Below are 25,424 nucleotides of genomic sequence, written 5' to 3'. Positions count from 1 at the left end.
CAGAAAGAGTAGAAGAGAACTGTCTGAGGACTTGAGGACTAATATTCTTGAACAATAGCAGCAACCAAAAAATATCAGCAATCTCAAGGCTACAAGTCCATCTCCAGATATCTTGATGTTCATTTGTCCAAGGTGTGCAACATGATCATGAAGTTTCCAACCCATGGCACTGTAGCTAATTTCCCTCGATGTGGACGGCAAAGAAACATTGATGAACGGTTGCAATGCTTTATAGTACGGATGGAGGAAAAGCAGCCCCAATCAAGTTCCAAGGAAATTCAAGCTGTCCTGCAGGCTCAGGGTGCATCAGTGTCAGTGCAAAGTATCCATTGACATTTTAATGAAATGGAACGCTATTGCAGGAGACCCAGGAGGAACCCACTACTGAAACAGACATAAAAAAGCTAGACTGCAGTTTCTGAAAATGAACGTGAGTAAGCCAAAATCCTTTTGGGAAAGCATCTTGTGGAAAGATGAGACAAATATAGAGCTTTTTGGTAAAGCACATCATTCTACTGTTTACTGAAAACGGAATGAAGTCTACTAAGAAAATAACACAGCACCTACAGTAAAATAAGGTGGAGGTTCTAAGATGTTTTGGGATTGTTTTGCTGTCTATGGCACTGGGTGCTATGACTGTGAGCAAGGCAGCATAAAATCTAAAGATTACCAAAGGATTTTGGGTCACAATGTAGGGCACAGTGTCAAAAAGCTGAGTTTGCATCCTAGGTCATGGGTCAATGATCCCAATCATAGTTCAAGAAGCACCCAGAAATGGATGGCGAGTTCTGAAGTGTCCAGCAATGAGTCCGGATCTAAATCCCATTGAGCACCTGTGGAGAGATCTTAAAATTGCTGTTAGGGTAAGACACTCTTCAAATATGAGAGTCCTGGAGCAGTTTGCAAAAGAAGAGTGGTCCAAAATTCCAGTTGAGATGTAAGAAGCTTGTGGATGGTTATAGGACGCGAATGATTACAGTTATTTATTTCAAAGGGTGTGCAACCAAATATTAAGTTGAGGGTGCCAACAATTTTGTCAGGCCCATTTTTGGGGTTTTGTGTGAAATTATGCCCAATTTGCTTTCTTTTCTTGTTCCAATACACACAAAGGAAATAAACATGTGTATAACAAAACGTGTGTAATTGCCATAATTTTCAGGGAGAAATAGTTCATTTTCTGGAACAATTTCAAGGTTGAAAAAACACAGTTGAAACCAGAAGTTTCCATACATTATATAAAAAGACACCTATGCGTGTTTTTCTCAATATCTGACATGAAATCAGAATAAACCTTTCCCGTTTTAGGTCAATTAGGATTACCATATTTATTAATATTTACCAAATAACAGAATAACGAGAGAGAATGTTTTAAAGCATTTTTATTTCTTACTGCAAAGTAAAAAAATTACATAAATGTCATTAGTATTTGGTACTATTGCCCTTAAACTGAATGACTTAGGTCAAATGTTTGGGATATCCTCCAACAAGCTTCTCACAATAGTTGGTCAGAATTTGGGCCCATTGTTCCTGATAAAACTGGTGTAACTGATCCAGGTTTGTAGGTCGCTTTGCTCGCACCGGCCTTTTCAGCTTTGTCAATAAATTTTCAATAGGATTGAGATCACTGACCTACCAACAGCTAAATCTAATGGTCACTACTCCATGCTAATTCTCTTGGATCTCTCCGCAGCATTCAACACTGTGGATCATCAGCTCCTCCTCACTATGCTCCGCTCCATCGGCATCAAGGACACCGTTCTCGCTTGGTTCTCCTCCTATCTCTCTGACCGATCCTTCACTGTATGTTTTGCTGGTTCCTCCTCCTCTCACCTTCCCCTTACTGTTGGGGTTCCTCAAGGATCAGTCCTAGGCCCCCTCCTCTTCTCTTTGTATACTGCCCCTATTGGACAAACAATCAGTAGATTTGGGTTCCAGTACCATCTCTATGCTGATGACACCCAATTATACACTTCTTCTCCTGCTTTCACTCCGACCTTCTTAGAAAACACCAGTGATTGTCTTACCGCTGTCTCTAACATCATGTCCTCCCTCTATCTGAAACTGAACCTGTCAAAAACTGAACTCCTCGTGTTCTCTCCTTCTACTAACCTACCTTTGCCTGACATTGCCATCTCCGTGTGCGGTTCCACCATTACTCCAAAGCAACATGCCCGCTGCCTTGGGGTCATCCTTGATTCCGAGCTTTCCTTCACCCCCCACATCCGATCACCGGCTCGCTCTTCTTATCTGCATCTCAAAAACATTTCTAGAATTCGCCCTTTTCTTACTTTCGACTCTGCAAAAACTCTTACTGTTTCACTTATTCATTCTCGTCTGGACTATTGTAACTCTCTACTAATCGGCCTCCCTCTTACCAAACTCTCCCCGCTCCAATCTGGCCTGAATGCTGCTGCCAGGATCATATTCCTCACCAACCGTTACACCGATGCCTCTACCTTGTGCCAGTCATTACACTGGCTACCCATCCACTCCAGAATCCAGTACAAAACTACTACCCTCATCCACAAAGCACTCCATGGCTCAGCACCACCCTACATCTCCTCTCTGGTCTCAGTCTACCACCCTACCCATGCCCTCCGCTCCGCTAATGACCTCAGGTTAGCATTCTCAATAATCAAAACCTCCCACTCCCGTCTCCAAGACTTTAAACGTGCTGCGCCGATTCTTTGGAATGCACTACCTAGGTTACTACGATTAATCCCCAATCCCCACAGTTTTAAGCGTGCCCTAAAAACGCATTTGTTCAGACTGGCCTACCGCCTCAACGCATTAACCTAACTATCCCTGTGTGGCCTATAAAAAAAAAAAAAATCAGGTTCCTTGCATCATGTTCTCATACACTTTATGCAGTTAATAGCCCTCTGTGTCTGTACTGCTACATACTTAGGCTGTTAACTGGTTCATGCAGCTTTACATGAACACCCGAGCCTTACACTATGGCTGGTCCAAATAACTAAAGCAATTGTTACCATCCACCTCTCGTGTCTCCCCTTTTCCTCATAGTTTGTAAGCTTGCGAGCAGGGCCCTCATTCCTCCTGGTATCTATTTTGAACTGTGATTTCTGTTATGCTGTAATGTCTATTGTCTGTACAAGTCCCCTCTATAAGTTGTAAAGCGCTGCGGAATATGTTGGCGCTATATAAATAAAAATTATTATTATTATTATTATTAGATCAGGGCTTTGCGATGGCCGCTCCAAAACATTGACTTTGTTATCCTTAAGCCACTTTGTTACCATTTTGTCAGTATGCTTGGGATCATTGTCCATTTGGAAGACCCATTTCCGCCCAAGCTTTAACTTCCTGGCTGATGTTTTGAGATCTTGCTTCAGTATTGCCACATAATCTTCTTTTCTCATGATGCCATCTATTTTGTGAAGTGCACCAGTCCTTCCTGTAGCAAAACAACCGCACAACATGATGCTGCCTCCACCATGTTTCACAGTTGGTATGGTGTTCTTAGGCTTTGAAGCTTTTCCCTTTTTCCTCCAAACGCAACGATGGTCATTATGCCCAAAAAGTTCATTTCTAGTTTCATCAGAGACACAGGACATGTCTCCAAAAATTGCAGAGTGGCCTTTCAGCTCATGTTGATACAGTATTCGTTTCACTCTGGATATTGACACAATCTAACCAGCTTCCGCCATCATCTTCACAAGGTCTTTTGGTTTTGTCCTCGGGTTGAAATGCACATGTCAGACCAAAACACGTTGATCTCTGGGACACAGAACCCTTCTCCTTCCTGAGCAGTATGATGTCTGGACATTCCCATCTTGTTTATATTTGGGTATAATTGTTTGTAGAGATGAAGAAGGCACCTTCAGGTATCTTGAAATTGTATGAGCCAGACTTGTGCAAGTCCACAATCTTGGCTTATTTCTTTAGACTTTCCCAAACAAGCAGTGTGTTTCAGGTGTGCATTAAAATACATCCACAGGTGAGTCTCTAATTAACTCAGATGTTGTAAAAAAACCAGAATGTTTCCAAACACATGGCACCATCATACGGACAGTCTAGAAATGTTTAAAGGCATAGTAATCTTAGTGTATGTAAACTTTTGACTTTGCATTGAGTAGTAAAAATGCCTTAAAACATTCTCTCTCTCTCATTCTAGCATTTGTCAAATATTAATAATTATGATAATCCTAATTGACCTAAAACGGGAAAGGTTAATTCTGATTTCATGTCAGATATTGAGAAAAACTTGTAGATATAGTGTATGGAAACTTCTGGTTTCGACTGTATATCGGCGTTCTAATTTCAAAACATAAGTCAAGTATTTTTTTAATTTTTTATGTTGGATTTTTATATCATTTTACCAAATTCAGAACATTCTTTAGTCCTGATCCTTATGTAATTCTTTTTTTTTTGTTTGCTCATCAGTATTACTAGTGAATTCTCCCATAAAACCTTTCAACGTCTAATCAGTCATGAACCATTTTCGTATTTTTTTTTTCTAAAGTTGTTTCCTCTCATTGTTCTCGTCTGGTAATTAAAGCCAACTGATTTTTTTCTGATAGGAGTTTTACACCATTGTGCCTACATTCAGACGGATGTAGCACTCACCGTTTATCTTTCCTTTTAACGAGCAAAAGTTCCTGCCTTAAGTATACATAAGATGTCAAACTTCTAGGAGGCTCTAGATCGGTCCAGACGTGAAGGTCTCCGGGAGCAATGGGCTGCTAAACATCGGATCCTCCAAGTTTTTGGGGATTCTTATCATCTCAAACACTTTAAGGTAAGTGACATTTTCAGATGTGGATTTATACTTTTTCTCTTTCATATAAAATTCCCAAAATGTTTATTTGTTCATAGTGTTTATAGCACGTTCCCTCAAATTTTAGACTTTTTTATAATTGCCTTATGTCCAGGGATTTTCTCAACTTTCTGTTTTTGTTTTTATGTAAAACCTAAATTTACTTAAAATCTAATTGATCAGATATTTTATGTCCCCATTGGTGAAATTGATTAACAGATATCCCTCCCATAAAATATTTTTGAAAAAAACATTTTTTTTCCTTTCTTTATATGGCCCCATTATGTATTAGCTTACAAGAATACAGATCAGTGAATGTCAAAAAGAAATTTCAGATTTTTGTTCCTAGATTTTTTTAGCCCTCTTGTAACGCCGTGTAGAGGTGCACAAAAATGTACAATAAATTCTAAAAAATACTTTAGAAATAGCTACAGGATGCCTTCACTAAAGACATTGAAAAACATTCAAGATAGAAGATTATTGTTGAATTTACACAAATTTATATTATTTCATTTTTTGCTATTTTTTTTTTTAAATAACCTACTATTATTATCAATACAAAAACAGCAATTTTGGGGGCAAAAACAGAAAAAATACTTTTATATAGGTTATTTCTATTTTTTTTTTTACTATTTTTTAATACCATTTTGGACTTTTTTTCTACAAGTTGTTTCTTGCACGATTCAACTGGAAGCATTTTAACTATTATTTCTTACTTTTGTAAGTGTTCGCATATTTAGTGCACATTTTTCCTAATTTTCATATTTTTTTTAACACCATAAAATATATTGAAGCTATATATATATATATATATATATATATATATATATATATATATATATATATATATATATAAAAAATAAAATAATAATGTTGTTATTATTATTATTGGTAAGTAGATATTTCAGTTATTTATGACCTTCAGTTTATTATTTTATGCTTTTCATTTTGCATTGTGTTCACTTTTCATACATGTTTTGAACAGATGCATTCCCTGCCATTCATTATCTTGTTGTTGGCCTACGTGATTTCTCCAGGTAGGTTCAGTATATTATTATGTTTATATTATTAGTATTATTCATTTTAATATTGTTTTTATTATTATTAATATTATTATTAATAATAATATAATAATTATCATTATTATTCATCATTAGTATTATTGTTGTTTATCACTTTTACTAATTATTTTTTATTATTGCTATTAATTATTATTACTATTTGTATTATTATTGTTCATCATTATTATTGTTCATTATTATTTATTATTATTCATTATTAGCATGACTATGTATTATTATTAATCATTATTACTATTTCTCTTTTATTATTGTTTATTATTACTATTATTTATATTACTATGATTTTTATTCTTATTATTAATTATTATTAATAATCATTATTGTTTATTATTATTAGCATCTTTACTGTTCATCATCATCATCGTTATTATTATTTATTATTATTCTTTATAATTTATTATTATTTGTTATTATTCATTATTATTGTTCATCATTATTAGTAGCATTACTATTCATCATCCTCATTATTATTATTGTTATTAGTCATTATAATAAAAAATAATTATATTTAAAGACTAGAAATTTTTTTTCTTATTTTTTTAACTCCATTTTCAGAGTTAATCTTTTGAAAAAAGAAATTCCAAAAGTTAATAACAAAAAAATTGTGAATTATGAAATAAAAATAAAACAACTATATAGGTTACAATCTTCTAAATAATTTGTCTAAAATGTAAAAAGAAGTTGCCCAAAAATATACCCATGAAAATTAGTTAAAAAATGTATTGATCTAAAAGTATTATTGGTGGTGAGAACTGTTTTTTTTTTAAAGGAAACTCTTTGGATGTATTTGGTAAACCGGACTGGTCCTCGCTGTCGCGGTGCAGCCTTTTTGGAAAAAATCACATCCAAACATTTGATGGAACGTTCTATGATTTTATGGGAGACTGTAGTTACATGTTGGCTGGGGACTGTCATAAGCGTTCATTCTCACTACTAGGTGAGTACCGTATATATATATATATAGTCATTTGTGTTATTACAAAGGCTTGTTGTCTTAAGTATGGGTGGCAGCAGGGATTTATTTGAGGAAGGGCAAAAGTGGTGACCCCAGAGGTGCTTTTTTGCAATTTTAAGGGTTGACACTTCTACCGGTTCTATTTTCATCATAGTGAAGCACGCAATATTTGGTACAAACTTTTCAGTTTTCAAAGTCCATAGCACAGCACATTCTGATGTCCGCTGTTCGCTCACCCTGAGCTATCCCTTTCCTCTCTGACATCATTGGCCCCTGGAATACTCCGTCTGACTCTGCAGATTCCATGAGTCCCGTCTCAACTCCCTTATATGATTTCCCATCCGACTTCTTCTACTAGGAAGATATCGAGGCACGCTTCTCAGCGCCTCAGTTGGACCGTAGGCCCCGGATTTTCCAGGAATGTCCGCTTTGAGTTTATGGCTGACGTTCTCTTGCTGCTGAACATCTCGTGCCCTCAGACCTCAAACTACTGCTCTCTCTCCATCTAATCTCTTACTCCATATTATAGCAATACATTAACCGTGCACCTTGGTGCCTATAAGGTTCTATGTAATATAAAACACCTTTTCGTATACACAGGTTACAACCGTTGTGTTAATCAAGGCAGAAGCACATGACCGTCCCGGTCACCCTCTTACAATGGTCTGTGTACTGTATACGGTATATATTGTAGCAGAGCCTGGTAGGACAGGGTTACATCCTGCAGGTCTTGATTAGATGAACCTGACTAGTTTTAACTAAGCTTTATGTAAATAATAAGTACACCCCTACTGTATTATCTTCTCAGTGGACTACAGACATGGTAAAAAGAACAGCGTATCCCTGTACCTGGGAGAATATTATGACATTCATATGTTTTTGGATGGGACAGCGACTGAAGGAGAAAAAACGTAAGTATCAGCATGAAACGACAGTGAATACCTGGCTCCCTAGAAATGTATCGCTGACCATGTAGATGAGCCTTTGGCCCCTTATACGTATTGTTGGCACTGCTGGTGACCCCAAGGAGTGGCACGTTCTGTGCTCAGTAATAGTGATTTGTTACGATGGAGTCCGGTCTCCTGCTTCTTCCGCAGCATCACTCTGCCATACGCCGCCAATGCTATTTACCTGGAGAACGAGGCCGGATACTACAAACTCTCCAGTGAGGAGCATGGAGTAATGCTGAAGATCGACGTCAGCGGGAACCTGCAGCTCATACTGTCTAATCAGCACTTTAACCGGACGTGCGGACTGTGCGGGAACTTCAACCAGTTGGCAGAAGACGATTTTATGACTCAAGAAGGTAAAATAAAAATCCTACAAAACTTATAGTGTCTCCACATCCGCCTAAAATAATTTTGTATTCCTTAGTCCTTTCGTTTGATCTTTCTATCCCATAAAATGAAGGTACTTAGCTCACAAATTGGTCAATTTATGAGAGCTCGTCAGCCAAGACAAGGCGACCTTTCTCTGATGGGACAGTAAGCCTAATATTTACCAGACATGCCTCTCCCAAGCTAAAATCTACAAATGTAAAGGGTAGATAGTATCCAACACTAATTAAAAACAGAATTAGCCCTTATAGAGGCTATTCTTTTGTTTGCATATTTTGCAGTCATGGCAGCTTGTACCTGTTCACACTTGCTTTATTCTGTTCAAAGGTGCTGGTCAGTCTTTTGCTTTTTTGCAGTAGACTGATGGTGGTGATGACCTACATATTTGGCTGAACTCCTTCCATCAGCCAAGACCAGTGTTCCCCAAGTCTGGTCCTCAAGAGCCACTAACAGATCATGTTTTTCGGGTTTCCTTAGTATTGCTCAGTCAGGTGATTACCTGAGCAACACCAAGGAAACCCTGAAAACTTGATCTGTTGGAGGCTCTTGAGGACCAGAGTTGGGGAACACTGGTCTAGTGCCACTTTGGTCACGAGACTCAAAGCTTGTATGATCTGTTCTGAACACTCCTGCCGGTCCTGTTTATATGGCACTATGATGGTAACGAGGGTTTTCCATTTTAGAAATTTTTTGGGAAAAAGTCCTTCTCAAAAACTACTTCAAATACTCTTGAAAACTCTTGCCATGGGAAAATTCATATTGCAGTTCATATGAGGTGCTTTGGGTTTCGCGCACATGACTTTTTCAGGTGGATTCTGTCCGGATACTCCTGAAGAAGCACGGCTAAACCTCTGCAAAAAATGAACATAATGCACAGCAATGTCAAAACGACTTTGATGCCCCCATGTTTCTTCTTATGTTATGTCTTTTAACCACTTACGGGTTTGGACACCCGGACGTAGCTAAAAAAAGTGACATGCTCATTCATTAGTGGCTTTTTTTTGGAAGCTACAATAGCGTAGTGCAAAGAAGCCACTTCAGCAAAGTGACCGCCGGCGTTTTCCTGAATTGATTCAGAGGTTCCACAAGAGTCTTCAAGATGCCGCATACACGTAGCCTTAGAGTGTTTTATTTTTTTTCTTTTACGAGGTTTTGAATAATGCCTGGTGGGAAAAAAAGTAAGTGCTCCTAAAGGATTCTGCTCCAACTCAGGAAAAAAATCTCTTCCAAAAATCTATAAAAATCTATAAAACCTCTCCAGAAAAAAACCCTCCAAAAACACCTTCCTCCATAAAAAAGAACTTTTACCGAAGCAATTTTGACTTAAACAAATATGTAATTTTTGAACATCCCTCCAAATTCTGTGTGAATATAGCCTTATGGCCCAAAGAGCGGCGCTCCTCTTGGTGAATTTTGGTGCCATCAATCTACGTCACATTCCCACAACCCACAAAGCTCCGCATTATTTTACAAAAATCTGATCCGGCTCTGGGAGCCTGGCGTTTCCGGCAAAATCTGATTTAACGGGGGTCCTTTATGCTTTCTACAGGATTCACAGTACCTTCCAACTACATTACTTTAATTCGATCCCATCCGCTAATTGCCAAGTAATATATTCAACTCTGCCTCATCTGTGTACAAATTGTAATTTTTTGATGTTTTTCACGCAGGTATTTTGGCTGAAAAAAGTTACGAATTTGCCAATTCCTGGGCCCTGCACGGTGGTGATAAGAGATGTAAAAGAATTTATCCTCCCAGTAACACCTGCAATATTTCATCTGATGCTGCGGAGAAGGTATGCCATCATTACCCTATAAAGATGTCATATATACATAAGCAGGGGTGTAAGTATAGGGGGTACATAGGTCCCAATTATATCGGGAGCCTGTGGGGGCAAAAAGGTAGTGTAACTGTTTTTTTCTGACTTTTTAAAAAGTCACGATTCACAAGTCTAGCCTAGATATTTTCGATGCCAGTAATGCCTACAAGGGCTGCAAAAAGTCACACATTTTTGTGCAAAAATTACATATAACCAATGATTATCCATTATGTAGTTATATCAAATCCTCCAGTAGGACTATCTATCTAGCTACGTATTATTTCACTTCTCGTGTCGGCAGCGTCGGACTGGGGTGTCTGGGGCCCACCAGAGGAATGGACTCTAGGGGCCCACCCTACAGCTATATGCAAATATCTGTCATTATAGTGGAGCATCGGCTGTAAAACACCGGCGGCGGCTGCACATCTACCGTGTGCCCCAATAACTGGGATGTATAATTACGGTAGTTTACATTAATGGGGTTCTTGGTTAAAACAAGTTATCATTGATCCATGGGCTCCACAGGATAGGTGATCGCTTAGATCCGACCATTAGAAACTGGGGAAGTTTTATCCCTGACAGGACACTTTTATCACTATTTTAAAATGCAGCGGCAGGTGGGATTTCTGACCGCAGCTCCATTCATTCTCTTTGGGGCTTCCAGAAAAAAACAAGTGCAGCCACAGAGTGAATGAATGGATCAGTGATCTAGTCGGACATGCCACTCCAGTCTAATGGGGATAAAAAGTTCCACATTTTGCTGAATGGGTCCAAGCAGTCAGACCCCCACCAATCAATATGCTATCACTTATCCTGTGGAGAGGTGATTACTTTTTTCCACAGGAAACCCCCTGTAAGTGCATCTCCGCCGCTGTGTACAAAGCATTAAAACTCTAATGGAAATAAAGAATCTTCTCCTAATTAATATCAGAGAGAACAAATGACCGCCATACACAACACAATCCACTATACCAAGACCAATAATACCACATACAGGAAGAAATACCACCACACCATGACCAGACCACATAGTGACCGAATAATACTACATACAAGGGACAAATACCACCGCACCATGTCAAAACCACATATTACCACTTGGTGACCAAATAGCACATACAAGGGACAAATACCACAACACCATTTCCAGACCACATATTACCACCACATAGTGACTGAATACTACAATACTGATCAGAAATAATAAAAAAACAAAAAACACAATACTATCACCATAAGGCTGCCGTCACACTAGCAGTATTTGGTCAGTATTTTACATCAGTATTTGTAAGCCAAAACCAGGAGTGGAACAATTAGAGGAAAAGTATAATAGAAACATATGCACCACTTCTGTATTTATCACCCACTCCTGGTTTTGGCTTACAAATACTGATGTAAATTACAGACCAAATACTGAATGTGTGACGGCAGCCTAAGTGACATTATACACAGGAGATCTGTACTTAGTATGCAGTGTCTGTGTAGAGGTAATACAGAGATCACTGGTGGTATTATACTCAGGAGCTCTGTATATAATGTATAGGTAATACAGTGATCACTGGTGACATTGTACACAGGACCTCTGTATATAATGTATAGGTAATACAGTGATCACTGGTGACATTGTACACAGGACCTCTGTATATAATGTATAGGTAATACAGTGATCACCGGTGATCACATTGACATTGACATGACATTGTACACAGGACCTCTGTATATAGTATAAAGTGTATAGTGTCAGTGTATAGGTAACACTGACTCACCAGTGACGTCTCTAGGTGAAGTCCTTCATCTTTCAACCAGCACAGACCGCCATCACTTCATCCAGCCAGGACTCGTCTCTGCAGGAAATAACACAGTTATCTCGAGCTCCGCTTGCAGAACACATTACTTAATTTTTCACAACTTCTACATTACACCACATGGAGAAAAAAAGGCGATATAGTGTCACTCTGCACAGTAACAGGACCGCCCCCCCTCCCATTTAAAACAGTATACTCAAAAAATAAAAAATACATCACTGCAGTAATAATATCCCTTAATTAGCCCCTATGGTAATAATATTCCCCACTCTGGCACCGTGTGTCTCATTCCTGGCTCCAGCCATATGTTCTCCCATCCTGCCCTCATGAGTATCCATTCTACACCATATGATCTCCCCATCCTGCCCCATCTGTCTCCATCGTATCCATCCTACCCCATGATCCAATCCTGCCCCATGTCTTTCATTCTGCCCCGTGTCTCCAATCATGCCCCGTGTCTACATTCTGCCCATGCCTCCAGTCCTGCCCCCAGTGTGTCCAGCAATCTGCCCCAGTGTGTCCAGCATATTACCCCAGTGTGTCCAGCATATTACCCCCAGTGTGTCCAGCAACCTGCCCCAGTATGTCCAGCATATTGCCCCAGTGTCCAGCAATCTGCCCCAGTGTGTCCAGCATTGCCCCCAGACAGTGTGTCCAGCAAACTGCCCCAGTATGTCCGGCAATCTGCCCCAGTGTGTCCAGCATCTTACCCCCAGTGTGTCCAGCAATCTGTCCCAGTATGTCCAGCATTGCCCCCAGACAGTGTGTCCAGGAATCTGCCCCAGTATGTCCGGCAATCTGCCCCAGTGTGTCCAGCAATCTGCCCCAGTGTGTCCAGCAATCTGCCCCAGTATGTCAAGCATATTGCCCCAGTGTGTCTAGTATTGCCCCTGGACAGTGTGTCCAGCAATCTGCCCCAGTGTGTCCAGCATATTACCCCCAGTGTGTCCAGCAATCTGCCCCAGTGTGTCCAGCATATTACCCCCAGTATGTCCAGCATTGCCCAAGGACAGTGTGTCCAGGAATCTGCCCCAGTATGTCCGGCAATCTGCCCCAGTGTGTCCAGCAATCTGCCCCAGTGTGTCCAGCAATCTGCCCCAGTATGTCAAGCATATTACCCCAGTGTGTCCAGTATTGCCCCCGGACAGTGTGTCCAGCAATCTGCCCCAGTGTGTCCAGCAATCTGCCCCAGTGTGTCCAGCAATCTGCCCCAGTATGTCAAGCATATTGCCCCAGTGTGTCTAGTATTGCCCCCGGACAGTGTGTCCAGCAATCTGCCCCAGTGTGTCCAGCAATCTGCCCCAGTGTGTCCAGCAATCTGCCCCAGTATGTCAAGCATATTGCCCCAGTGTGTCCAGTATTGCCCCAGTGTGTCCGGCAATCTGCCCCAGTGTGTCCAGCATATTACCCCCAGTGTGTCCAGCAATCTGCCCCAGTGTGTCAAGCATATTACCCCCAGGTTGTCCAACAATCTGCCCCAGTATGTCCAGCACTGCCCCCAGTGTGTCCAGCAATCTGCCCCAGACTATTGCCCCTTCCCCCACAGCGCGCCGGCTTATGTCCTCCTCCATCCTCCAGTACCCCCGTCCCTCATATTCACCTGTCCCACACACTGCATGGCCGTGCCGACATCCCTCGCGCTCGCGCTCTGTCCCGACTCCCGGCGGCGGCGCAGGATCTTCTTCCTGCTTGTGCGGTCATGTGATACTGCTGATTAAAGTCATGAATATGCGCATATTCATGACCTTAATGAGCGATACCACATGACCGCACAAGCAGGAAGAAGATGCAGTGCAGAGCAGACGCCGAGACCATCGCTGGAGCAGGGTGAGTATCGTCTTCAAGGAGGGTGGGTGGGAGGTGGCCGGGGGGGCCCCTGGAGCAGTGGGGGGCCCTGGAGCAGTGGGGGCCCTGCCAGCAGGTGTCAGGGCCTGGGCTCACTGGACTTTAGTTTTGTGCCATGTCTGTGATCTGCTTTTTTTTCTACAAAATTAAACAACTGAATGAACATTCTCCAAGGCCGGTGATTCCATAATTTTTGCCAGGGGTTGTATAAGTCTTATGGTCATGCTTTATGGCAGGCTGAAACGTCACACTTTTCCTAACACTCTGGTATTCGGAAGGGGAAACTAAACTATTTTGTTTTCTTTTAGTCTCTGCTCTTTTCTGTTACATTAGTGGATACTAATTCTTAGAACACTTCTTGTTGCTATGTAACTGAAGGGCTTGCTTTATGGCAGGCTGCAAAGTCAAACTTTTTCTATTACTTTGGTCTATGAGAAAATACGATAAACATGTCTCAAAGTAGTAATTTTGGATAATTACCTCCTGGTAACTTGCCCTACATTACAATGTTGGTGAGAATTTACGGTTTCTTGCTTCGTCAGTCTATTTTTGCCCTTGTTTTAGACAAGTGGTCAGATTTTCGACTCATAAATCAGTTTTCTGTGTTATGAATGCATCATCTCCATTTCACAAAACTTGGAATAAAATATCTCGATTCACTTTCTGTAAATAAAATTCTTTGTTTCTTAGCATCACTTCCAGGAATGCAGATTCCTTCGCCCTCCCCGTCGCCCCCTTAACACTTAGCCTTTCTGCTGCCGACGAATACGAACAATAAGGACGGTTGATTTTTTTTTTCTTCTTTTTAGCAGTTTTGTTTTTCTTTTTCGACCCACTCAGAAGGAATAGTTCTTGCATAGTGTTTACGAATCTATTTCGGGATTGGAGCAGATAGGATGTGCCGATGATGTCCTGATGTATGCTCCCCCACCCAGACCATATATGTGTGTCCTATTGATGCATATCGGGGCCTAAAAACACCCGATTCCTCCAATAAAATTAATAAATCATCAGCCACTCATTTTTATTCATCATTGTGTAATACTACTTTCCTCCTGTAGTGGCCACTGTAGGGAAAATGTAAAGTATGTCCGATCCGAGCCGATCACTAAAGGTTTCTGTAATCAGTCATTCAGTATAGAAAAAACAATTATGGATATCAAATTCTAAAATAAAAGTTGTCTAGGACTGATATATTAAAGCACAATCTGCAGAATAGGTAATCACTATCTGATTGGTAAAAATCGGACATCCAGCTCCTTCACTCATCAGCTGTAATGGTCGGATGTTAACAGTGTAAAGAGCCGGAACAGCACAGCTCCATACGCCGTGTAGTGGCCGTTCTCAAGTACTGCAGCTAAGTTCCTATTGAAGTGAATGGGAGCTGATCTGCAGTTTCAGGGAATGACCACTACGGAGTTGTGATGTTCTAGTTTCATACACCATTAACATTAACAGCTGATCGGTACCAGTGCTGAATGTTGGATCTCCACCGATCTGATATTGATGACATACTGTAGCATAAGGATAGATGATCAGTATTTAAGTTCTGGAAAACCCCAAATAGATGGCACTTTTGTGTTCAGGATCCTTGTCTGTTGACGACAGCAGGGAGCGGGTTCAAAGAGTATCTCTAGGTCTGAAGGACCAGTCTTGTCCTCCAAATTGATGAACGGTTGCAACACTGGATTGTCCGTATGATAGATAAGCATCCCCAATCAAGTTCCAAAGAAATTCAAGCTGTCCTACCGGCTCGGGGTGCATCAGTGTCAGCAGGAACTATCTGTAGACATTTAAATGAGATGGAATGCTATGGCAGAAAATCCAGGAGGATGCTGTCACACTGCTGCAATGCAGGTAGGTGCAAGCTCCATTAGAGGGCTATGGAGTGGAAGGAGGTCTGCACCTAGAAAAAGCAGGCCTGTCATGTAGCAGTGATGATACCACAAGGTGGCAGACGGAAGGTAAAACAAGCCGGTTCTTTATAGTCAGTATCGCAGTACCAAAGAAAAAGACGAAACACAGAGTCAGAGACAAGCCAAAAGGTCAGTAACAGTCAGGAGCGGATAAGCCAAAGACAGAAGACAAAAACAGGTCAGGATACAAGCCAAGTCAAAACTAGGGGGTCTGCACACTAAAGGGAAACACTGAGTCAATACGGAAACAGGGGAAAACAGAGACACAGGTTCAGGCAGCTAAAGCAGCAGGACAAATCAAGATATACCAGAGTCAGCTACACACGCCGTAGGCAGAACTATAACTGACACCACCTGCAGGATGCAACAGAGATAAATAGCAAAACCTGAAACCAGACTGAGGCTGAGAAAAGTTAACCCCTGACATGAAAAGGGAAAACAGGACTCAAAACCCAGTCTGGATCATGACAGATGCCACTTCTCACACAGACATAAAAAAGCTAGACTATAGTTTGCCAAAATGTACGTGAATAAGCCAAAATTATTCTGGGAAAGCATCTTGTGGACAAATTAGACCAAGATAGGGCTTTTTGGTAAAGCATATCATTCTACTGTTTACCAAATATGAAAAGAGGCCTACAAAGAAAAGAACACAGTACCTACAGTCAAATATGGTGGCTACTTAAAGATGTTTGGGGTTGTTTTGCTGTCTTAGGTGAAAGTTGTTTTGACTGTGTGCAAGGCATAATGAAATCTGAAGATTACCAAAGGATTTTGGAGCGCAATGTAGTGCCCAGTGTCAGAAAGCTGGGCTTGTGTCCTAGGTCATGGGTCTTCCAGCAGGACAATGACCTCAAACACACTTCAAGAAGAACCCAGAAATGGATGGAAACAAAGCGTTGGAGAGCTTTGTGGCAGCAATGAGACCAGATCTAAATACCATGGATCACCTGTGGAGAGATGTTAAAATTGCTGTTGGAAGAAGGAGCCTTCGCATATGAGAGACCTGGAGTAGTTTGCAACTGAAGAGTCATCCAAAATTTTAGATGAGAGGTGTAAGAAGTCTGTTGATGGTTACACAAAGGAAATAAACATGTTTAGAATAAAACATGTATAATTGTAATAACTTTCTGGAACAATTTCAAAGGTTCCAACACTTTCGTCCATGACTGTAACTAAAGATTAGTTTATCGTATCTTCGGAAGGATTGGTTTCGATGTTTCGATGTGCCTGATTCTCTAGGTTGGTGGGGAGAAGTATCTTATGAACATGTCCTAAAAAAAAAGGATGTAGCTATGGGGGGTCCAGTTAGAATTTGAACCCTGGAGCCCTCGGGTATAAACAGAACATAGCAGGTGGGGGTCTTATTATAGGTTTTTCAGTGGGGCCAAGAAGGTTACATCCATCTGTAATCCCAGCATTGTTTTACTACATTTTATTTTCTTTAACTTTGACCACAAAGGTAAATCTTGGCAAAAGAAACCGGAAAGGATGATTCAGAAGGGATGTTTTCGGTACATGATCAGTCAAGCTAATGATAATATTGATGTTTCCTAAATTCTTCATCTTTCTGGCATGAAAAGATTGTAGAATTTATGAACAAAGATCACGTTTATTTTTATTTATATTAATTTTCTATTGCATATGACAAATGTAAAAGTTCCTCTACACATTAGAGTGTAGTTGGCAGAACTTGTCAACACTGGTAGGATTAGATGGCAATGTAATGTATATGGAGGTCTCCTGACTCTCCCATGACAGATGATGGTCAGATTAAGATATGGATTTCAACACCGACATGTTTGTTTTTTGGGGAGATGAGCCCTTGGAATATTGAGCTCGGAGTGTTGAGGCCTAGGAATTATGAGCCCTCGGAATGTTGAGCTAGGAATGTTGAGCCCTCAGAATGTTGAGCCCTTGGAATCTTGAGCTTGGATTTTGAGCCGTTGGAATGTTGAGCTCGGTATGTTGAGCCCTCGAAATGTTGACTCCTTGGAATGGTGAGGTCGGAATGTTGAGCCCTTGGAATGTTGAGCTTGGATGTTGAGCCCTTGGAATGTTGAGCTCAGTATGTTGAGCCCTTGGAATGTTGAGCTCGGAAAGTTGAGCCCCTGGAATGTTGACCCCTTGGAATGGTGAGCTCGAAATGTTAAGCACTCAGAATGTTGAGCCCTTAGAATGTTGAGCTTAGATGTTGAGCCCTATGAATGTTGAGCTTGGTATGTTGAGCCCTTGGAATGTTGAGCTTGGAATGTTGAGCCCTCAGAATGTTGACCCCTTGGAATAGTGAGCTCAGAATGTTGAGCCCTTGGAATGTTGAGGGCTCGGAATGTTGAGCTGTCGGAGTGTTGAGCTTGGAAAGTTGAGCACTTGGAATGTTGAGCCCTTGGAATGTTGAGCTTGGAATGCTGAGCCCTTGAAATGTTGAGAACAGGAATGTTGGGCCCTTGGAATATTGAGCTTGAAATGTTGAGCTTGAAATGCTGAGCCTTGTATATTGTATAACCCCGCTCACACCACTGATTGGCAGCTTTCTGTGTACATTGTATATTGACACAAAGCTGCTAATCTGTGGTTGGACTAGGAGGTATGAGACACCTAGTCCTGTAGTGATAATCTCATGCTGATAAAACACTGATTTCATTAAAACAACAGTACACAGCCTAGTAAGTGACACATTGCTGGAATCAGGCTCTCAGTCCCTACATCATGGTGCTTTCAGATTACATAGCAAAAAGCTTCTCACAGATTCAATTTAAGAAAAGCTCCTGTATAGAGGAAAAAGTTTTTATATGACACCCTTTCAGAAATCCAGCTCCTTTTACACAATTGCAGAATGAAAATAATAAAATGGCCATGGCTGCTGGGAAACCCTGATGCTTTTTTTCATGGACAGCATTCAGACCGAAAATACGGTCTTGTGAACAAGCCCTTACGTGAATTTTTTAAACATATTTGGGCTTTTTTCATATCATGATCTTAATTTAAGAAAAAGGATTCTTGCAATTTTCACACTGGCCACTGAAGCTTTTATAGACTCATTCTTTCAAGAAGATTTTTCAGCAGACTCATTCCATTTAAGATAACCATACAGTATGATTTGTCATCCAAACTATTTATCTTGGTTCTTATAGATTATTGTGCACTTATTCTTCAAATTTCCGGTATTGTTCCGTGAAAAGTTGGTGTGTTCCCATACTATGCCATATACTAACAGCTATTGCCCCTTATTGCAGGACTTCATGCAGAGATGTCAGTATCTGAAATTGTCCCCGATATTCATGAAGTGTCATCAGGCCGTCAACCCTGACCCTTTCATTGCCATCTGTGAGAATGACATGTGTGAGTGCGCAGAGGACGTGCGCTGCCCGTGTCACACCTTCCTGGAATATGCAAGAACCTGCGCCCAGCAAGGCGTAATTGTCGGCAGCTGGCCGATACAAACTACCTGCAGTAAGTTCAAAAAAAATTACAGGGTCCTATTTATTGTTGCATTTGCACCATTTTTGTCTAATTTTTTGAAATTTTCAGCTGTTTTTCAATTTTTGTCTATTAAATTTCGCGTTTTTTAAAGTCTATTTTACATTCGTGTTTTTTTTATGGTCATCACTGAGGGCAAAGTTAGGGGTTTCCAAATGTTTTTGGTGGATTAATCAATTGCGACTCATTAAAAAGTCACTTTTTTGTGTACAAATCTACCCCAGTCACCCCCATTGGAGTGATTTTATGCTCATCTGGATTTTTTTTTGCGACATTAAAAAAAAGTGTATATTATTTATTCTAGTGGGGGTAAAACATAAGAAAGATGTGAAAATGTGAACCTGTCTGTTCCTTTTTTTGTTCCTCTTCAATACTAAGAAACTAGTATTTTGCCATTTTGTGTCTCCAGCTGTTATGCAGGCTTATAGGTATCCATGGTTACAGACTACAAACAATCTCTCTGTAGTCAGCAGTTATAGCCACTCCCATTTTTCTCCTATTTTTCTCTAACACCTCTCCCCCTTTTAGCAAAGATGTAAGGAGTGGAAGATTTTTTCCTTCTTTCTTGGTAATATGGAACTTGCTGTTTTAGTCACTTACTTGTATATTTGTGTGGTTGCAATCTGTGTAGGAGTGGATGGTTTTCCATTCGTTTTTGGTAATGATGTCCTTTTTCCATTTTTCCCTTATTCCATATATTGTCTAGAGGGGTTTGGGGTAAATTCTAGAGTGCTGGAAGATTGGTTTGTGTGCCAACAGCACTAGAGACGAGTTTACAAGTAGCAGATGGCTTGAGGCTTGGGAGAAAAATCCTGCAAGAGTAGGCTTACTTCCCCTAGAAGGTAGGAGATGACTAAACACTTGGCAGAAAAACCCCACAAGAGGAGGCTTACTTCCCCCGGGAGGTAGGCAGTATATACACACTTGGTAGAAAAAAACCCTGCAAGGAGAGGCTTACTTCCCCTGAAAGATAGGATGTACTTACAAACATGGCAGAAAGCTCTTGAAGAGGAGGCTTACTTTCTGTTGGCGGTAGGAGGTGTCTACACACTTGGCAGAAAATCCCTGCTAGAGGAGGCTTACTTCCCCTGGGAGGTAGGAGTTGCCTACTTATTTGGCTGAAAAAATCTTCAAGAGGAGGCTTATTTCCCCTGGGAGGTATGCGGTGTCTACAATCTTTGCATAAAATCCCCACTAGAGAAGGTTTACTGACCATGGGAGATAGAAGGTGTTTAAACACTTGGCAAAAAATCCTACAAGAGTAGGCTTACTTCCCCTGGGAAGTAGGCAATGCCTACACACGTGGCAGAAAAACCTCACAAGAGGATTCTTACTTCATCTTGAAGATAAAAGATGTCTACACAATTGGCAGATAATCCATGCTAGAGGAGGCTTACTTCCTCTGGAAAGTAGGCGGTGCCTACTCACTTAGCAAAAAATCCTATGAGAGTAGGCTTACTTTTCTTTGGGAAGTAGGAGATGCCTACACACGTGGCAACAAAAAATTGGAGGCTTACTTTCCCTGGAAGATAGAAGGTGTCTACACACTTGCCAGACAAATCCTGTAAGAGTAGGCTTACTTCCTCTTGGAGGAAGGACTATACGCTTGGCAAAAAATCCAGTCTAGATGAGGCTTTCTTCCTCTGGTAGGTAGGAGGTGTCTACACGATTGACATAAAATTACCGCTTGAGGATGCTTAGGGGTGGTAGCTGCCTACACATCTAGGAGAAAAATCCAACATGAGGAGGCTTACTTTCCTTGAATATGGTAGGTATAGGGGGCCTACACACTTTAATTGTGTAGGAAAACTCGCGATTCGAAACTTTAATAATAAAGATTTCAGACAAGTGCACAGGAATTTCTGTTACAACCCTTGTTCAAGTCACGTAACGCTGCTGGATCGGAGGCCGCAAGTCCATCACTCTCGTGGAGAACTTTACAAAGAGTTGTAGGGAGCCTGACTGAAGAGTCAGACTACCGATGGTTTGTTTGTAGTCTGTTACCGTGGAGACATAAGTTATCATAAGATGGAACTTTTAATGTAAAACTGTACAAACTACTCCATTGAGATTGTCAATCTTGTATTTATGCAGAGCCCCAATGTCCACACGGAATGGTGTACAATGAATGTGTGTCGCCGTGTGTTAAATCCTGCCAAAGTCTCGATATTAATGAAGTGTGCCAAGAACAGTGCACTGATGGCTGCAGTTGTCCTGGTACGTAAAGTTATCATATATGTCTCAGTTTACCAGCACCTTTTTTAAAATAAAGCCGATTCAGTGATCAACTGATCACCGCAAATCTACAGAAGCTTCAAAATCATCAAGAAAAATTGATCGAGGGGAGCTGTGACTGCTCACTTTTCCTACAGTGGCCACTACAGGCGAAATAGAGTATTACATGTTGGCCATTGAAATGAATGGCTGGGCCAGGACCTCCCTTTCTTCTTCGTTATCAGCTTTCGGCTTTGGGTAATAGAGGAGTTTCCAAGTGGAGGACGCCACGTTTTTATGTCCTAAATTAAATCCTCTAATCTCATGATGACTACATGCCTTCATGATCTTAATGAGACAATGAGCTTCTTAGAACTGTTGGGTAGATGTAGACTCACAAAGCAGTTGTCCAACTTTGAGGAAAAGTTATTATTATTTTTTATTTCTTTAATTGCACTTTATCATTTATGCAATTGGGTTTCATTAAAAATTTTGCATTGTTTGACTTTTACAAGGTCTTTGTTTCAATTACGATGTGGCCAGGGGCCATAAATCAGCTGAAAGGAGCTCAGAAAAGGACAGATAAGAGAGTTACAAACTCCCCTATCTTTCAATCTGAATGAGCTCACTGACAGTTTCTCAGTCTACTCATTCTACAGCCCGCAATATAAAGTGCAGCACAGGGGCTACAGAAGGTAATTGCTACCACATTTTTAATGAAACCCTCAAAAATAATTTTCAGCCCATTTAAGAATTAAAAAAATTGTCATCAATGGTGGAAAACCCCTTTAAGCCTTTTTTCCCCCCCACATATAGAAGGAAAAGTACTTGATGGATCTCGTTGTGTGGCACAGGAAGAGTGCTCCTGTATCCATTCTGGCAACCGATATCCTGTAGGATCCACAATCAAAAGAGACTGTAATACCTGGTAGGTGATGATGCGTCTTATTATTATACTGTTATTATTTATCATTATATTCCTATATTCCTTCGTGACACTTAAGATAAATTAACCGTAAAACTATGATCAGAGGAAAGAGCGACTCCCATCTTATCCACCATCGGGTCTGCAATTTATCGGAATAGACGGGATTATTGGATTTTCCATCTCACTAGAAGACAGAAGTCACATCCAGAAAAAGACCTACAGGAGTTACAGTACATTACATTACTGATCCTGACTTACATCCTGTATTATACCCCAGAGCTGCAATCACTATTCTGCTGGTGCAGTCACTGTGTACATACATTACATTACTGATCCTGAGTTACATCCTGTATTATACCCCAGAGCTGCACTCACTATTCTGCTGGTGCAGTCACTGTGTACATACATTACATTACTGATCCTGAGTTACATCCTGTATTATACTCCAGATCTACACTCACTATTCTGCTGGTGCAGTCACTGTGTACATACATTACATTACTGATCCTGAGTTACATCCTGTATTATACCCCAGAGCTGCACTCACTATTCTGCTGGTGCAGTCACTGTGTACATACATTACATTACTGATCCTGAGTTACATCCTCTATTATACCCCAGAGCTGCACTCACTATTCTGCTGGTGCAGTCACTGTGTACATACATTACATTACTGATCCTGAGTTACATCCTGTATTATACTCCAGAGCTGCACTCACTATTCTGCTGGTGCAGTCACTGTGTACATACATTACATTACTGATCCTGAGTTACATCCTGTATTATACTCCAGAGCTGCATTCACTGTTCTGTCAGTAGAGTCACTGTATACTTACGTTGTTTAATGTATCATTTAATGATGCTGCTTTCCTGCATGTATTAGACTCCAGAGCTGCACTCACTATTCGGACGCCATATAAATAGTTGACCAGTTTACCAGACACAAACCTACCAGTCCACCTGAACTGCTATAATGCTGGAGGACAGTTAGTTTTTCCTTCATCAGATTGCTGTACAGTGCTTTGCAGTAACTGAACCACCAAGAAATGATGAGAGAGTTCAGCTCCGAAGCTGGCAGATTTGTGATTGCAGCTCTTGAGTAAAATACAGACATTTTTGAGAAATGCTTTCTAAAATGTTACATTTTGATTGACTGAGCCTGTAGAGTGAAGGAAGAGGCATTATGGGTGTGGTCAATAATGAATTTCTGTCTCTATTCTGTATACATCTCGTGGGCTACAAATAGATTTTCATTTACGTCCTATTTTCTTTTTTAGCTCCTGCAAAAGTGGGCTCTGGGAGTGCAGCAACGAAGATTGTCCAGGTATTTCCCTTGAAATTGTCCTTCCATTGAAAATACTGCGCTCAATAGGAGATATTAATTTTCCATATAATTAAAGGGGTTTCCAGAAGAAAGACATTAACAACTTTGATGTGGTCATAATACAGCTAAGAGGAGCACAGAAAAAGATGGATAAAAGAGTAACAAACTCCCTGTAATTCTAGGTGAATGAGCTCGCTGACAGATTCTTAGTTAACTCATTATGCAGACAGTAATTAGTGTAATACTGAAGCTATAGAAGACAAACGGTTCAAAATATGAAACATAAATACAAAAAATGATTTTGAACCCCAAAATACATACATTTAGGTATAAGAAAAATATGTATCAAGAAAGGTGGGCAAACAGGGAGCATTACGATCACTGTCACAGGGAGTGCAATCGCGACCGACCCAGGATGGGAATGGGGCCGGCCGATTCCAGCAACTAATTCAACTGGATGTGCACCATTGGATGTACATTCAGGTGAAGTGTATTGTACCTCAATGCTACCTGCCAATTAGAGGTCGGCAGCAAATGTCGGCATGCCAGTCACCGGTGTTGAATAGCAATGGTGTCATGCGTTGCCCATAGCTGGCACGCTGAAGTCAACTACCGCTGGCTATAGAAGAGGATGAGGCGTGTCGTGGGAGCAGGGGATTGTGTGAAGAATCTTTTTTTTTTACATGTGTCGTAGAGAAAAATTGTAAAATCCATAAGACATCTGCGGGGAGGGGACATATCACCCTCACATTGAACATATGGTATTAAATATAACTGTGGAAGTGAGAAAGAGCTAACATTTCAACCTCCCTGAAGTAGGACCTCTTGCCATGAACAGGTAATTACAACAAATGATCTCTGAGAACCAACCACCAAGTCTAGGACTTGTATACTCAGAGGTGGAAAAGTACAGAGGCTTCCTGCATTCAAAGGATTTATCTCAGACACTGGAGCCTGTGGTCAGGAATGAATATTGGGGTTTGCATCGATCCAATATTTATGGGAGATATATTTTAATTGTCGTAGTGGATGGACGAACATAACATAACACATTTACTCACATCACCGTAAGGCTGGCCGAACACCTCAAACTTAATATTGGTCAGATGGATGATGCTATCCATGCCATTTTTCATCTCTAGAGAAAGGTAAAATTGTGATAGGAAACATGACCGTCTGGGACCTCCAGCGACAAAGATATCCTGAAAGTTGAAGATCTCATAAACATCTAAAAGACCTAGCACATCCCTACGACTAGCCCCCCATATGAGGTTACCAAGGGGAAGCATGTGGGCGTAACCTTGATCTATTGAAATTTCAATGTTGGGTTTCTGTAATTGTCAGTTCTGGAAGACACAGTCCTCTATGGCTCTGCTTGTTGCTCTAAGGAGTGTTTTTCTCTGCTAAGCTTTGCGCCATTTCCATGGCACAGGTTTAGCACTATTTCTATTGCTATCACTTTTTAATTCATGTAACTATATATAACATATTGTTTTTCCCATGTAACATCTTTGTATATTTTTTTTTAATAAACACTGCCTACTTTTCCGGATTAAATTTTATCACATTTAATAGCTCTGTTCCTTTTGCTCTGTAAACCGCACCACTAAATCCATACCTGTAACGGGTGTCCAGTTCGCCTGTATAAACAATTGGTGGTGGCAGCTAGTAGTTCCTTTTTTTTTACTATGGAGCTGGTAGTTATCATATTGGGATATATATACATCCCATGTGTTGGAATCAGAGGTGTATATACCATACGCTCACTGTGAGTTCCCCAATAACCGGCCTAGTAGTGGAAACAGCTGTGACCTTGTCCATCACTCGTCAGTCATTTGCGTATTTGTCCTGATGATTGAAGTCAGTGGAGTTGTGTCCCCTGAAAAAAGTCAGTGGCAGCAGGGGGATCTGTGTTAGAGAACAGCAGCAGAAAGGTGGAACA

At 40.7% G+C, this 25,424-nt stretch overlaps 1 protein-coding gene across 1 annotated transcript in view; it reads left to right on the top strand.

Moving 5' to 3' along the window:
- The first annotated feature begins 4,195 nt into the window (after positions 1-4,195).
- The window catches only part of VWF (von Willebrand factor), a 204,303-nt gene continuing 183,074 nt past the window's right edge, over positions 4,196-25,424 (top strand). The window contains exons 1-10 of the mRNA XM_077266531.1: positions 4,196-4,759; positions 5,763-5,814; positions 6,629-6,796; positions 7,623-7,725; positions 7,912-8,120; positions 9,822-9,946; positions 18,773-18,989; positions 21,111-21,233; positions 22,047-22,158; positions 23,436-23,482. Coding sequence (XP_077122646.1) covers positions 5,763-5,814; positions 6,629-6,796; positions 7,623-7,725; positions 7,912-8,120; positions 9,822-9,946; positions 18,773-18,989; positions 21,111-21,233; positions 22,047-22,158; positions 23,436-23,482 — 1,156 coding nt within the window. The 5' untranslated portion in view covers positions 4,196-4,759. The remainder of the gene's footprint in view (positions 4,760-5,762; positions 5,815-6,628; positions 6,797-7,622; positions 7,726-7,911; positions 8,121-9,821; positions 9,947-18,772; positions 18,990-21,110; positions 21,234-22,046; positions 22,159-23,435; positions 23,483-25,424) is intronic.

This window comes from Ranitomeya variabilis, chromosome 5 (assembly GCF_051348905.1).
Source record: "Ranitomeya variabilis isolate aRanVar5 chromosome 5, aRanVar5.hap1, whole genome shotgun sequence".
NCBI classification, from domain to species: Eukaryota; Metazoa; Chordata; class Amphibia; order Anura; family Dendrobatidae; genus Ranitomeya; species Ranitomeya variabilis.
Note: the sequence above shows the minus strand (reverse complement) of the source record. Positions and strands in the feature narration are given on the sequence as shown.